This window comes from Sinohyriopsis cumingii, chromosome 4 (genome assembly GCF_028554795.1).
Source record: "Sinohyriopsis cumingii isolate HCF-2022 chromosome 4, ASM2855479v2, whole genome shotgun sequence".
Taxonomy (NCBI): Eukaryota; Metazoa; Mollusca; class Bivalvia; order Unionida; family Unionidae; genus Sinohyriopsis; species Sinohyriopsis cumingii.
Window position 1 is genome coordinate 126,600,074 of NC_142964.1, and position 15,823 is coordinate 126,615,896.

General features: G+C 36.3%; 1 protein-coding gene across 1 annotated transcript in view; it reads right to left on the reverse strand.

Moving 5' to 3' along the window:
• LOC149802061 (uncharacterized) overlaps nt 1–15,823 on the reverse strand; it is a 42,004-nt gene that overhangs the window by 19,579 nt on the left and 6,602 nt on the right. The window contains exon 5 of the mRNA XM_089956465.1: nt 380–479. Coding sequence (XP_089812591.1) covers nt 380–479 — 100 coding nt within the window. The remainder of the gene's footprint in view (nt 1–379; nt 480–15,823) is intronic.

A 15,823-nucleotide genomic window follows, 5' to 3' on the forward strand; every position in this document is an offset into this window, starting at 1 on the left:
AGTAAACCATTTGCCACTAATTAGAAGGAATCTAAGCTGAAGAAACTGTTATTGGTTCCTGCAGCAGTATAAACAGCAAACTAGCAACTGACATAGATCACCTGCAGTCCTTTTGGGGGTAAAATAATGTTTTGTGTGAGATGAACTTCAAAGAATTTTACCTCGAAAGATAATATGATGGATGGTAGGGGTGTGTGCATGAATGTGAAGCTGGACGAGTATATTATTTGCCATCTTGAAGAAACACGTCCTATTAAAATATCTTTTTGCTTGTGATTTCAATAGAAGTCACACTTTGGTTTAAACGAAGTTCCAAGTAATTATATAAGATTCGTTTTTTTGTGTGCACGGCTTTTAATTCTTCCACCACAACAATTACCTGTCAGCATTAGAAGGGAAGCAGGGTTTTGCATCGGTACATGGAGCTTGATCTGCTGCCCGAGTATGAAATCTGTTCCGTTGTCGTTTTCTTTTGTGAGCTAAAAAAGTGAACATTTATCTAAGCCGGTGTCAATTCGATTCAAATAAATGTTTTGAATCGACACAATGCTTAAATATTGGTTAAAATTACATAATTTATTGCGAATGGACGGGAACTGACAACAAGAGCCTGCTCAAATTGACCTTGGCAAATTAAGTCGTTGACAGCTATGAAAGAATAGGCAAATAGTAACGCAGTTTCTTATTAAATACATTTTGAACACACACACATACACACACACACACACACATATATATATATATATATATATATATATATATATATATATATATATATATATATATATATATATATATATATATATATATATATATATATATATATATATATATATATATATATATATCTCTGTGTGTGTGTGTGTGTGTATATATTTGTGTGTGTGTGTGTGTTGCTCTGAGTATGCAGAGCGGCGTAGGAATATGTCGAGGTCGTCAGGTAAGATTCTCTTTTGTCGTAACAACCGAGTTTTATCCCCAAAACGAAAGAAAACACTTTTACTTGATATACCCATTTTAGATATATTTTTTAAATTTTTGATGTATATTTTTAAAAATCGAATTAGGCATTTGACGTTTAATAAAATATTTATTGTACAACCCTCTGAAGAATCTCCATGTACGTAACCGATGCTGGGGTTAGATCTATACTGTACGGTTGAGTCATCAGTATTTCAGCATTGTAGATCTGGTAATTTACTCTTTAGCTTAGAATTTAATAAAGATGTACGAGACATGTGAATGAATTTTAACTGCAGTCACAGGCAAGTGGATTGTTATCTTATTTATAAAATGGAACATATGTGCTGGACCAGCAAGTGATCATTCTTTCTTTTTACACCCTATCAACTAAATACCCACATTCTATTTCCATTTTTGTTATCTATTGGGTCATATTGATTTTTGACGTACTTTACTGGTGTAAAAAAGTTTGGTGGTACACTCCCAGCTGTTTTTTTGTGTGGATGGTGTATCAGGAGTTTGTTTTTATTCATATGTTAGGACAATTATGCCATCAAAATCACAATACGATGTAAATGAAACTTTCTGTTTATTTCGATACTTTTGAAATTTTATTACAGATAACCTTTCGGGGATTATATATACTTTATGTTCAACATTATTAGGTACAACTTTTGTGACGATTGCAACTCAGAATTATACTTAGAACAACATTTTACAGAAGTACTATTTCCTAGTAATCGTATTTATTTTTGGAGATGTTAAGTTAGACATATCTTTGATCCAACAGTAACGAGAACGTTCCCCATAAACTACAATCAGCACATTTTCGCATGTATGACGTTTCTACACAGGCTTACTGATTAGTGTGTATCTTATCAATCAATCTGTGTACTTTTCTAAGTTGTACTATTCTAAGCTGTACTTTTCTAAGCTGTACTATTCTAAGCTGTAGTTTTCTAAGCTGTACTATTCTATCCCGTACGCGTTGGTCTCTTTCGAATTTTTTCTTGACTATTGGTACAATAGCACACACATGCATCATTTCATTCATATTCGGAACATTGATACTATCTTTTCTTGAAAATAGCTTTCACCCAATCTTATAAACCTATGTAAGAATCGCTTAAAAGTTTATCACTAGCTAAGTTGTATGTAAAATTGTTTGTTCTGTAACTCAAATGGATTCTTTATTTATTTCTTGAGCAATGTTTTGCGTGCAATATTTCGAAAAGTCATTTCAGTAATTTGATCCATTATTCGATTTATTTATTTTGTAAATAGTTCTAGTTCTGTGCTAAAGCATTAGGGCAGCATGTGTATAATAATCGCGCAGTGTTGAGACTATAATTACATCGATTTGAAAAGTTACAGATCTAAACCTTCTAATCTTCCAACGTATTCTTTTCCTTATAAAAAAATTTGATTCTCAGCAACAATGTATACATATTCTGATTAAACGTTCCTCTCAATCTGTCTTCTCGTAGTGTTTCTAAAATAATATGTAATTATTGTGTAGCAATTTTTCTTTCATTTTATGACCAATGTCATTCAGATCACATCTTGTAAAATACCTATGTTCGACATTTTTCTGTGCAATAGTGGGAACATTAATTTTGCAACCATTTTGTGTTTCAATAAAATTGATTTGCAACATTATTGTAGCGAATTCTTTTTCAAAATATTTCTGCAAATAATTCAGTTCTTCATTTCTACTCGCGCGCTTTTTTGTGACATTCGTATTTTCCAAAGACTCAAACTTGTTAAAGAATCATTAAATCTTTGCTATTAATTAATCTAATATTTCCACATTTGGTAACTCATCTTTATAATTTTTCAATCCTGAATACACCTTCCTGTGTAGCGTTAAGAGATAACACATTTTTATAAATTAACTTCATCACCATCAAGTCTGCTAATTTATACATAGTTATGTTTCCTGAGACATCTTGTTAAGCTAGGGATTTAACAATATAAAGATGTGGATGCCCTCATATTGGTGTTCTTGTGTTACTGATACAATCTAAAAGTATGAATCATGCCCCTCAACGACCGCTGTTTGAAAAATTTGGAAAATGGAGATGGGGTGAGAGCGTGCCGTCATATTCACATGTTGTTCGGCATGGGTATATATAAAAAGAATGATAACGAGTTTTAAATGGATAAGTGATTTTCGGATATATATATATATATATATATATATATATATATATATATATATATATATATATATATATATATATTAGAGAGACATACATACATACGTACGTACGTACATATATACGTACGCACGCACACATACACACGTACGTACATAATACACAAATGCATACATTCATAATACAAACACACACATACACGCATGCACGCAAGCACACACACTCACACGTACACACACACACACACATACACACACAAATACATACATACATACATACATACATACATACATACATACATACATACATACATGCATACATACACACACACATACAAGAAGTGTATAAATCATTTAATCATCCCAATAAATATTGCACGAACATTAGAGGGTATGAATTTAATTTGAAAATATATATAATGCCTAACGAGGGTTATATTGAAAAATTGAAAACATATCATAAACAGCTAAACGTTCCCTATGTTTCGTTAAGACACACTGAGAGCATAATGAAATCTATCCACACTTGCAAACACGACACCAAAAAACATCATGGACAATGCCAATACTATCAGGATTTTTCTTATCTTAAATCCATCGTCTCAGTATCCTCCGTGACAGTAACTTAGACATGAAACGAATGCTTTCAGAAGTTTGCCGAAATAATTTCATGAAGCTGGAAGGTAACGAAATACTGGTGGTATTTTAGAAGCTGGGTACGATCAAAATATTAGATTATTTGTGAATGTATGTTGAGATGGAAAACATATACAATGATATGAAGCATGACATTCAGTTTTACGACACTATCCTTTTCAAATTGTTAATCATATCTCCATTCCCATTTATTTTTGTTTTCTCCTCTATCGTTTTGATTACTCCCGTTAACTAATTCTTCTTTTGCATCTCTGAGGGAATATCAGTAATAGCAGTTAATGTGTATTTGAAATTTGTAATGATGATGTTAAATTGATTCATTAACTTGTTAATATTCTGTTTCAATTAATTCATTAAATTATAAAATCTAGTTGGGATTATATGTTGACATAATCTTGATCTTGAAATATTCATCTTTTTTCAGGTCGCATTGTACTATATCCATCTCATTGTTTCTCCTTTGTTCAATAGGATGCGAACACCACTGTATATTGGCCATTTCCCCTGCGCTATTTCTCACAGTATGCAGGACGTGTGCAGCATTAGACACATTTATAAACGTCTGTTTACACAAGTCTTGTTAATGCAAATCTATTTTAGGGATCATTTGTTCATCAAGCTATTTTTGCAGCGGTTTAGTTTCTTGTTAGCACTTTCACTGCCACTTTGTATCATTTCTTTTATCATTAATTCTTTTACCAGCTTTGTTTCGATATTATTTGTCTATGCCCCGTGCGAACATTTTTAAATATAGTATTAATTTTAAGTCTCGTAATATCTCAGTAGTTAAGTGGGATACATTAGGGACAATGGGACTTAGCATTACAGAGACCCCTGGGACAGATTAGGGACAATGGAAATTTAACATGGAGAAAAATCGTGGGTCACTTTAGGGACAATGGAAATTTAACATAGAGTTTGGGTCTGTCTAGGGACAAGGGAAATTAACATGAGGAATAGAGTTTGGGCTTGTCTAGGGACAAGGGGAATTGAACATGGGGGAATAAAGTGTGGGTCTATCTAGGGACTAGGGGAATTTAACATATGGAAATTGAACATGGTGGGTCTGTATAGCGTCAAGGGGAATTGAACATGGTGGGATTGTCTAGGGACAATGATGGTAGAGGGTCAAACACAACAGAGACAGAAACATACATACACTAGTACAAGCGTGAGATTTATATATAAAGCATTACCAAGACCTGAAATCTTGCTGGGGTGTTCAAAAATTTGCATAATTGTAATGATGCTATAAATAGCTATAATCAAGGAAATGCTCAACGACAAAATGGATGTGACTAAAAGTAACGCTAAAATGACGAAATTGTCCCAGAATTTAAAGAAAAATAAACATATCCCCGAAAATTAAGTTACAATGGTTTAGACTAAAATGGATAAAATTAGTAACTACTTACAATATCAACTTCTGTGACGATCGTGGATAAATACCTATGTATCTATAATCAGCTGAAATTCCTATGAAATCCCACTATCTATTTATAGCTCCAACTTGTGGGATTTTCCAAAGGAAAACCCCACTATCTTTTTATAGCCTCAGCTTGAGTGACGTTCCTGTTTATGAATTCTAGTATATATGTATAGCTACAAAATGTGGAAATCCCCAAGTCGATATTTATAGTCTCAAAATTTCCAGCGTCAGTGACGTCACTGTACTGAACACTAGGGGATAAATGTCAACAGTGTTGCAAGTGGCTGACCTGAATACACGCTACTGCAGGTAGGTAGGTAGAGTGTATCTGATAGGGATAAAGTGAGTTTTTATAGGGACAAACAGAGGCCAATACACACACACACACACACACACACACACACACACACACACAGAGGGAAGAGGAAAAAACAAACCCCAAATATACTATCAATACAGAAGGGAGATAACACAAACCCCAAATAAACTATCAACACAAACGTACGCGAACGCATACAAACCCCAAATATACTATTCACACAACGTCGCTAACGCATACAAACCCCAAATATGCTATCCACACTCGGGAGGAAGAAGAAAAAAACAACCAAATATACGATCTACACAACGTACGCGAACACACACACACACACACACAGAGGGAAGAGGAAAAAACAAACCCCAAATATACTATCAACACAGAAGGGAGATAATACAAACCCCAAATAAACTATCCACACAAACGTACGCGAACGCATACAAACCCCAAATATACTATCAACACAGAAGGGAGATAATACAAACCCCAAATAAACTATCCACACAAACGTACGCGAACGCATACAAACCCCAAATATGCTATCCACACTCGGGAGGAAGAAGAAAAAAACAACCAAATATACGATCTACACAACGTACGCGAACAAACACACACACACACATACACACACACACACACAGAGGGAAGAGTCAAAAACAAACCCCAAATATACTATCAACACAGAAGGGAGATAATACAAACCCCAAATAAACTATACACACAAACGTACGCGAACGCATACAAACCCCAAATATACTATTCACACAACGTCACTAACGCATACAAACCCCAAATATGCTATCCACACTCGGGAGGAAGAAGAAAAAAAAACAACCAAATATACAATCTACACAACGTACGCGAACAAACACACACACACACATACACACACACAGAAGGAAGAGGCAAAAACAGACCCCAAATATACTATCAACACAGAAGGGAGATAATACAAACCCCAAATAAACTATCCACACAAACGTACGCGAACGCATACAAACCCCAAATATACTATCAACACAGAGTGAAGAAGAGAAAGTTTTTTGAAAGCACCTAAGCCCTCACCTGCAATGACCAACTCTGCCAAACACCTACACCCCACCCCCACTCCCAACACTACAAAACCCATTTAACCCGTTATTTTATGGCATCAGTGTGTGATTTAGGAAACATCAAGACACAAAATGATGGATGAATAGACTGACTATTGTTTACCGACTTGCATGCCTAAAGAGCGTGCGTGAAGGAAAACATCCTTCCATTTCAATTCTAACTAAAACATGATCCAGAGGGATAGAGGAGGTGAAAGAGCACAATTTCATAAAGTGTGAGTAAAAACAAAACACGCCATCCTTATTATACAATGTCAAGACCAAGAGACACTTACGTTTTCTTTCTGGTCTATTCTCTTTTAGAAGGTAGTATGAAATTTCACATCAGGGCCAACGCATCGGCTCACATTGTCAATTTTTCCATTTCCATGTCTTTACTGGCACAAGTTCTTCATCATCTTCAATTTCTTCTTCTTCTGAATCCCTCTTCTCTGTTTCGTCTTGTTTTTGTTTCTTCTCTTTTCTCGTAGGGCACTCTGAATTCCAGTGTCCTTTCTCCTGACAACGATATTAGGTATCTTGACTTTTGTCTCTCTTTCTTAGACGAAGCAGGTATTCTGGAGACAAATACCCATTTACCTTTGCAGATATAGCAAACTTCATTAGCACTTACACACTTTCGTATGACTCTCATCAAATCAACGATCAAAAGAGTAAGTTTTGTTGCCACTTTCGCATGTGAATTATGCTTTCGTATGACTTTTAGCAAATATTTGACCAGCAGGTCGATCTGTGCTGACTCTTCCATCTTCTTGATCGTTTGAGAGCGGAATGAATACTCTGACGCTAAGACACTCTCCTTATATACAGAGACCTGCTGCGTATGAAACCTAGTCAAATGTAATTTTGCAATAAGATGAAACGATTTCATTGAGGAAGTAAAAAGCAATGATGTACCGTATCGCCTCACACAAAACCTGAAGTGTTAGTTCAAATCCGTGTCAGCGATTTCGAAGACGACATAACTGAGCTTTAATCAATGGTCTCCAATTATGCCACAAAACCACGAGTCCTGATTCACGCCAAAAGAAATTTCGTTCGGTCCATAAAAAATAGTATCATATCTGAGAAACGCAAAAAGGAACTTCCAGAAAACTGAGAAAGATGGCTTACACCTACAACGTAAATGTATGAGTTCAAGTAGTGCGTAAAACTTAGTCAAATTAAATTTTTATAGTCAAGACGAAACGATCTCTTTTCGAACAAGAAAGCAGACACCAAGCGACAATGGCGATCCGTGTCACACAACACTTTTCAAAATGTATATTATCAGAGGTTTGTTCTAGCGATCTGCACGGTTAAATTAAATGTTGATGTATTTTGCAATAAGACGGACACAATTTCCATGGGATCGCCCATGGTACGAATGTTCGTGCATTAGTTTAATTTTTAAAAATATTTTTTTTATATAAATCGCCTATAGGATAGACCCAGTAAAGCATGGCCATTCTCGTCACTGTCTGAATAGCTACTCAAGTCAATTCGAAGCGAACGCGGTAAGAAAATAAGTATAGCCAATGAAATGGCTTACAACGGGTGATGCATTGTTTTGTTCTAGGACTGTGTGGCATAATAATCCCTATGTTCTTGCGTTGTTACCATTACAGTGCAGACAGACTGAAATGTGAACTTACAAGCCCTCTTTGTGTGTGTTGTACCATTTCCTCTTACCACATCAAAATACTGAGCGTCACAGTATTGGTTCGCGTTTTCAAACTGACCATTTTTTTATATCTCACTTAAACATTTCGACATAAACACTCACACTCACATCGGTAGAGTCAGAACAGACGTGTTACAGTATTGAGGGGCATGTTATCTTTTCGTTTTCAAACTAATACATTTGGGGCTTGTATGAAGTAAAGAACCGAAAGTACAGTGAAACTCAAGGATGATGACCCAATCTGTCTGTCTATTGATGCGTGTATTTACTTAAGAAGAAATATGACCTCTAAAACACAAAGAGATACGGCAAGCATGATTAGATCAAACACAACGATGTTTTCCTTCACGCCCGTGTAATTTAGAGTTTCAATCGTCTTTGAAGACAAACTTGGTCTCCTTTTGTAGGGCTTGAAATAATAAAAGAAACTGAAAAATCTTAAGCACTTTGCTATAGATAATTTCATCAACAGACTAAACAACATAAATACCGTTACAACAATAGAAAGCCTTAAATCTTCTATCAAAAAGAAATGCATGAAAAAAATTAAAGATTAACGATAACTAACCAATGAAACCGAATTTAACAAAGGCAATGACATGTGAAGAAATGCCTCTCACTTTGGAAAGGTAGGCGAATGTACTCTGTCATGCACCATCAACTTGAAAAAAATTATAAACAGAGAGAAACCTGAATTCAAAATTCAGTTGTTTCTTTTTCTTCAAAATTGTTTCGTTTCTTTTTTCTTTTTTTTTTGGAACAAATCTAAGCACTAATATAGAGTGGAAAAGGGAAAATGCACATACAAGCTTTGATATTTCTGAAAAAATGAGGGGATATTCCTAACGTTCATAATCACCTATATATGCTTGGACTTGTCTGTGACTTATCCACAAAACAAGATGTACATATTTCTGGTCAAGCTGCAAGTGTGTGCGTGTTTTTAAAAATGGTAAAAATGGGATATACAATTTTCTCGTGACACTTATAAAGTGAAGAGTCTGTGCAAGTGTCAAAAGCCAAAGTCATATAAGTTTTGTATTTTGTACGGCTTGTAAAGATTTCCACTTTAGAAAATGTGAAGTATCACAAGTTATTATCACAAACAGAAGTGGAACATAGGGGCTTGCAAGAAAGAAAATAACCCAGACAGTTGGTGTCATCAAGAGTGCTAGAGACGGTACCCGAACTTGCTTGCTTGCTTACTTGAATTAAAGTGATTTTCGCTCTAATGGAGCATGTATCACTGGTTTAATAACGCACCGCGTGATTTTTAATTACTCCTGGGAAGGAAAGAGAGCCTCATCCCCCCAGGCTTTTATGTACTCACAGACTACTTTTAAATTTAGCCAATCAGGTGTAGGACTAACTAGTCCTTAACAACCTGACTGAAAGGCTTTAAAAATGAGTGGGAATTGTCTCACCACACACTCATTTTTCTGTCCGAGCGTGGTAAAGGAGGTAAAAGGTGCTCAGCAAGACAGCCATGGATGTTAAGTACTCACCAAAACGCTAGCCCGTACTTATTTCAAATCAAGTCGTGTCACCAAAAAAGACGACGTGTACGACATCAAAGGCATTGTCAAACGCAGAATGCCTCAGTGCTAACTGGCTAGGTCTGCATTTCTTGCTCCCGCTGCTGTTGCGTATATTTCTTCCCTCCACACCGAGTTCTGGGCCTAATTCTTTAAATTTCGTTGTACCCGAACTTACATTATCCATATTATCACCAACAAAAAAAAAAACAAAAAAAAAAAAAACGCACAGACCTAAAAGAAACACTCACTCACTTTTTACAGAACATTGCTATTTTTAAAATTTTGATAAGCGACGGAAACGAACAACTTAGAGTCACACTTTCTAACCAAGATAAAGAAATCATGTGCTGATAGACTCACTTCTGTATTTTTTCTTCTAACTGACTAACATATCATAGGCACTGGAATGTTATTTCTTTTCGAGAGTATGGGGTAGCCCTGAAATTTTTGGGGGGAACTTGAAGCGATCGCCATAGCTTCAAGTTCCCCAAATTTTTTTAAAAATTCCCCCCTATGTTCCACTTCTGTTTGTGATAATAACTTGTGATACTTCACATTTTCTAAAGTGGAAATCTTTACAAGCCGTACAAAATACAAAACTTATATGACTTTGGCTTTTGACACTTGCACAGACTCTTCACTTTATAAGTGTCACGAGAAAATTGTATATCCCATTTTTACCATTTTTAAAAACACGCACACACTTGCAGCTTGACCAGAAATGTGGATAAGTCACAGACAAGTCCAAGCATATATAGGTGGTTATGAACGTTAGGAATATCCCCTCATTTTTTCAGAAATATCAAAGCTTGTATGTGCATTTTCCCTTTTCCACTCTATATTAGTGCTTAGATTTGTTCCAAAAAAAAAAAGAAAAAAGAAACGAAACAATTTTGAAGAAAAAGAAACAACTGAATTTTGAATTCAGGTTTCTCTCTGTTTATAATTTTTTTCAAGTTGATGGTGCATGACAGAGTACATTCGCCTACCTTTCCAAAGTGAGAGGCATTTCTTCACATGTCATTGCCTTTGTTAAATTCGGTTTCATTGGTTAGTTATCGTTAATCTTTAATTTTTTTCATGCATTTCTTTTTGATAGAAGATTTAAGGCTTTCTATTGTTGTAACGGTATTTATGTTGTTTAGTCTGTTGATGAAATTATCTATAGCAAAGTGCTTAAGATTTTTCAGTTTCTTTTATTATTTCAAGCCCTACAAAAGGAGACCAAGTTTGTCTTCAAAGACGATTGAAACTCTAAATTACACGGGCATGAAGGAAAACATCGTTGTGTTTGATCTAATCATGCTTGCCGTATCTCTTTGTGTTTTAGAGGTCATATTTCTTCTTAAGTAAATACACGCATCAATAGACAGACAGATTGGGTCATCATCCTTGAGTTTCACTGTACTTTCGGTTCTTTACTTCATACAAGCCCCAAATGTATTAGTTTGAAAACGAAAAGATAACATGCCCCTCAATACTGTAACACGTCTGTTCTGACTCTACCGATGTGAGTGTGAGTGTTTATGACGAAATGTTTAAGTGAGATATAAAAAAAATGGTCAGTTTGAAAACGCGAACCAATACTGTGACGCTCAGTATTTTGATGTGGTAAGAGGAAATGGTACAACACACACAAAGAGGGCTTGTAAGTTCACATTTCAGTCTGTCTGCACTGTAATGGTAACAACGCAAGAACATAGGGATTATTATGCCACACAGTCCTAGAACAAAACAATGCATCACCCGTTGTAAGCCATTTCATTGGCTATACTTATTTTCTTACCGCGTTCGCTTCGAATTGACTTGAGTAGCTATTCAGACAGTGACGAGAATGGCCACGCTTTACTGGGTCTATCCTATAGGCGATTTATATAAAAAAAAATATTTTTAAAAATTAAACTAATGCACGAACATTCGTACCATGGGCGATCCCATGGAAATTGTGTCCGTCTTATTGCAAAATACATCAACATTTAATTTAACCGTGCAGATCGCTAGAACAAACCTCTGATAATATACATTTTGAAAAGTGTTGTGTGACACGGATCGCCATTGTCGCTTGGTGTCTGCTTTCTTGTTCGAAAAGAGATCGTTTCGTCTTGACTATAAAAATTTAATTTGACTAAGTTTTACGCACTACTTGAACTCATACATTTACGTTGTAGGTGTAAGCCATCTTTCTCAGTTTTCTGGAAGTTCCTTTTTGCGTTTCTCAGATATGATACTATTTTTTATGGACCGAACGAAATTTCTTTTGGCGTGAATCAGGACTCGTGGTTTTGTGGCATAATTGGAGACCATTGATTAAAGCTCAGTTATGTCGTCTTCGAAATCGCTGACACGGATTTGAACTAACACTTCAGGTTTTGTGTGAGGCGATACGGTACATCATTGCTTTTTACTTCCTCAATGAAATCGTTTCATCTTATTGCAAAATTACATTTGACTAGGTTTCATACGCAGCAGGTCTCTGTATATAAGGAGAGTGTCTTAGCGTCAGAGTATTCATTCCGCTCTCAAACGATCAAGAAGATGGAAGAGTCAGCACAGATCGACCTGCTGGTCAAATATTTGCTAAAAGTCATACGAAAGCATAATTCACATGCGAAAGTGGCAACAAAACTTACTCTTTTGATCGTTGATTTGATGAGAGTCATACGAAAGTGTGTAAGTGCTAATGAAGTTTGCTATATCTGCAAAGGTAAATGGGTATTTGTCTCCAGAATACCTGCTTCGTCTAAGAAAGAGAAACAAAAGTCAAGATACCTAATATCGTTGTCAGGAGAAAGGACACTGGAATTCAGAGTGCCCTACGAGAAAAGAGAAGAAACAAAAACAAGACGAAACAGAGAAGAGGGATTCAGAAGAAGAAGAAATTGAAGATGATGAAGAACTTGTGCCAGTAAAGACATGGAAATGGAAAAATTGACAATGTGAGCCGATGCGTTGGCCCTGATGTGAAATTTCATACTACCTTCTAAAAGAGAATAGACCAGAAAGAAAACGTAAGTGTCTCTTGGTCTTGACATTGTATAATAAGGATGGCGTGTTTTGTTTTTACTCACACTTTATGAAATTGTGCTCTTTCACCTCCTCTATCTCTCTGGATCATGTTTTAGTTAGAATTGAAATGGAAGGATGTTTTCCTTCACGCACGCTCTTTAGGCATGCAAGTCGGTAAACAATAGTCAGTCTATTCATCCATCATTTTGTGTCTTGATGTTTCCTAAATCACACACTGATGCCATAAAATAACGGGTTAAATGGGTTTTGTAGTGTTGGGAGTGGGGGTGGGGTGTAGGTGTTTGGCAGAGTTGGTCATTGCAGGTGAGGGCTTAGGTGCTTTCAAAAAACTTTTTCTTCTTCACTCTGTGTTGATAGTATATTTGGGGTTTGTATGCGTTCGCGTACGTTTGTGTGGATAGTTTATTTGGGGTTTGTATTATCTCCCTTCTGTGTTGATAGTATATTTGGGGTTTGTTTTTTCCTCTTCCCTCTGTGTGTGAGTGTGTGTGTGTGTGTGTGTGTGTGTGTGTGTGTGTTCGCGTACGTTGTGTAGATCGTATATTTGGTTGTTTTTTCTTCTTCCTCCCGAGTGTGGATAGCATATTTGGGGTTTGTATGCGTTAGCGACGTTGTGTGAATAGTATATTTGGGGTTTGTATGCGTTCGCGTACGTTTGTATTGATAGTTTATTTGGGGTTTGTATTATCTCCCTTCTGTGTTGATAGTATATTTGGGGTTTGTTTTTGACTCTTCCCGCTGTGTGTGTGTGTGTATGCGTGTGTGTGTGTGTTCGCGTACGTTGTGTAGATCGTATATTTGGTTGTTTTTTCTTCTTCCTCCCGAGTGTGGATAGCGTATTTGGGGTTTGTATGCGTTAGCGACGTTGTGTGAATAGTATATTTGGGGTTTGTATGCGTTCGCGTACGTTTGTGTTGATAGTTTATTTGGGGTTTGTATTATCTCCCTTCTGTGTTGATAGTATATTTGGGGTTTGTTTTTGACTCTTCCCTCTGTGTGTGTGTGTGTATGCGTGTGTGTGTTTGTTCGCGTACGTTGTGTAGATCGTATATTTGGTTGTTTTTTTCTTCTTCCTCCCGAGTGTGGATAGCATATTTGGGGTTTGTATGCGTTCGCGTACGTTTGTGTGGATAGTTTATTTGGGGTTTGTATTATCTCCCTTCTGTGTTGATAGTATATTTGGAGTTTGTATGCGTTCACGTACGTTTGTGTGGATAGTTTATTTGGGGTTTGTATTATCTCCCTTCTGTGTTGATAGTATATTTGGGCTATGTATGCTTTCGCGTACGTTTGTGTGGATAGTTTATTTGGGGTTTGTATTATCTCCCTTCTGTGTTGATAGTATATTTGTGGTTTGTATGCGTTCGTGTACGTTTGTGTGGATAGTTTATTTGGGGTTTGTATTATCTCCCTTCTGTGTTGATAGTATATTTGGGGTTTGTTTTTTCCTCTTCCCTCTGTGTGTGTGTGTGTGTGTGTGTGTGTGTGTGTGTGTGTGTGTGTTCGCGTACGTTGTGTAGATCGTATATTTGGTTGTTTTTTTCTTCTTCCTCCCGAGTGTGGATAGCATATTTGGGGTTTGTATGCGTTAGCGACGTTGTGTGAATAGTATATTTGGGGTTTGTATGCGTTCGCGTACGTTTGTGTTGATAGTTTATTTGGGGTTTGTGTTATCTCCCTTCTGTATTGATAGTATATTTGGGGTTTGTTTTTTCCTCTTCCCTCTGTGTGTGTGTGTGTGTGTGTGTGTGTGTGTGTGTGTGTGTGTGTATTGGTCTCTGTTTGTCCCTATAAAAACTCACTTTATCCCTATCAGATACACTCTACCTACCTACCTGCAGTAGCGTGTATTCAGGTCAGCCACTTGCAACACTGTTGACATTTATCCCCTAGTGTTCAGTACAGTGACGTCACTGACGCTGGAAATTTTGAGACTATAAATATCGACTTGGGGATTTCCACATTTTGTAGCTATACATATATACTAGAATTCATAAACAGGAACGTCACTCAAGCTGAGGCTATAAAAAGATAGTGGGATTTTCCTTTGGAAAATCCCACAAGTTGGAGCTATAAATAGATAGTGGGATTTCATAGGAATTTCAGCTGATTATAGATACATAGGTATTTATCCACGATCGTCACAGAAGTTGATATTGTAAGTAGTTACTAATTTTATCCATTTTAGTCTAAACCATTGTAACTTAATTTTCGGGGATATGTTTATTTTTCTTTAAATTCTGGGACAATTTCGTCATTTTAGCGTTACTTTTAGTCACATCCATTTTGTCGTTGAGCATTTCCTTGATTATAGCTATTTATAGCATCATTACAATTATGCAAATTTTTGAACACCCCAGCAAGATTTCAGGTCTTGGTAATGCTTTATATATAAATCTCACGCTTGTACTAGTGTATGTATGTTTCTGTCTCTGTTGTGTTTGACCCTCTACCATCATTGTCCCTAGACAATCCCACCATGTTCAATTCCCCTTGACGCTATACAGACCCACCATGTTCAATTTCCATATGTTAAATTCCCCTAGTCCCTAGATAGACCCACACTTTATTCCCCCATGTTCAATTCCCCTTGTCCCTAGACAAGCCCAAACTCTATTCCTCATGTTAATTTCCCTTGTCCCTAGACAGACCCAAACTCTATGTTAAATTTCCATTGTCCCTAAAGTGACCCACGATTTTTCTCCATGTTAAATTTCCATTGTCCCTATTCTGTCCCAGGGGTCTCTGTAATGCTAAGTCCCAGTGTCCCTAATGTATCCCACTTAACTACTTATCTCTTTGTATCTTGCATTGCTTGTAGATGGATCTGAACTTAATTTTTCTGCTGGAAAAGCAATTAAAAGTGTAAGGATCACCTATTTCTAATATGTCAAAGCAACTTAGTGACCTCCGTTTATACGTCTGATTTTAAAATACACACTGCTTACATATTTCAT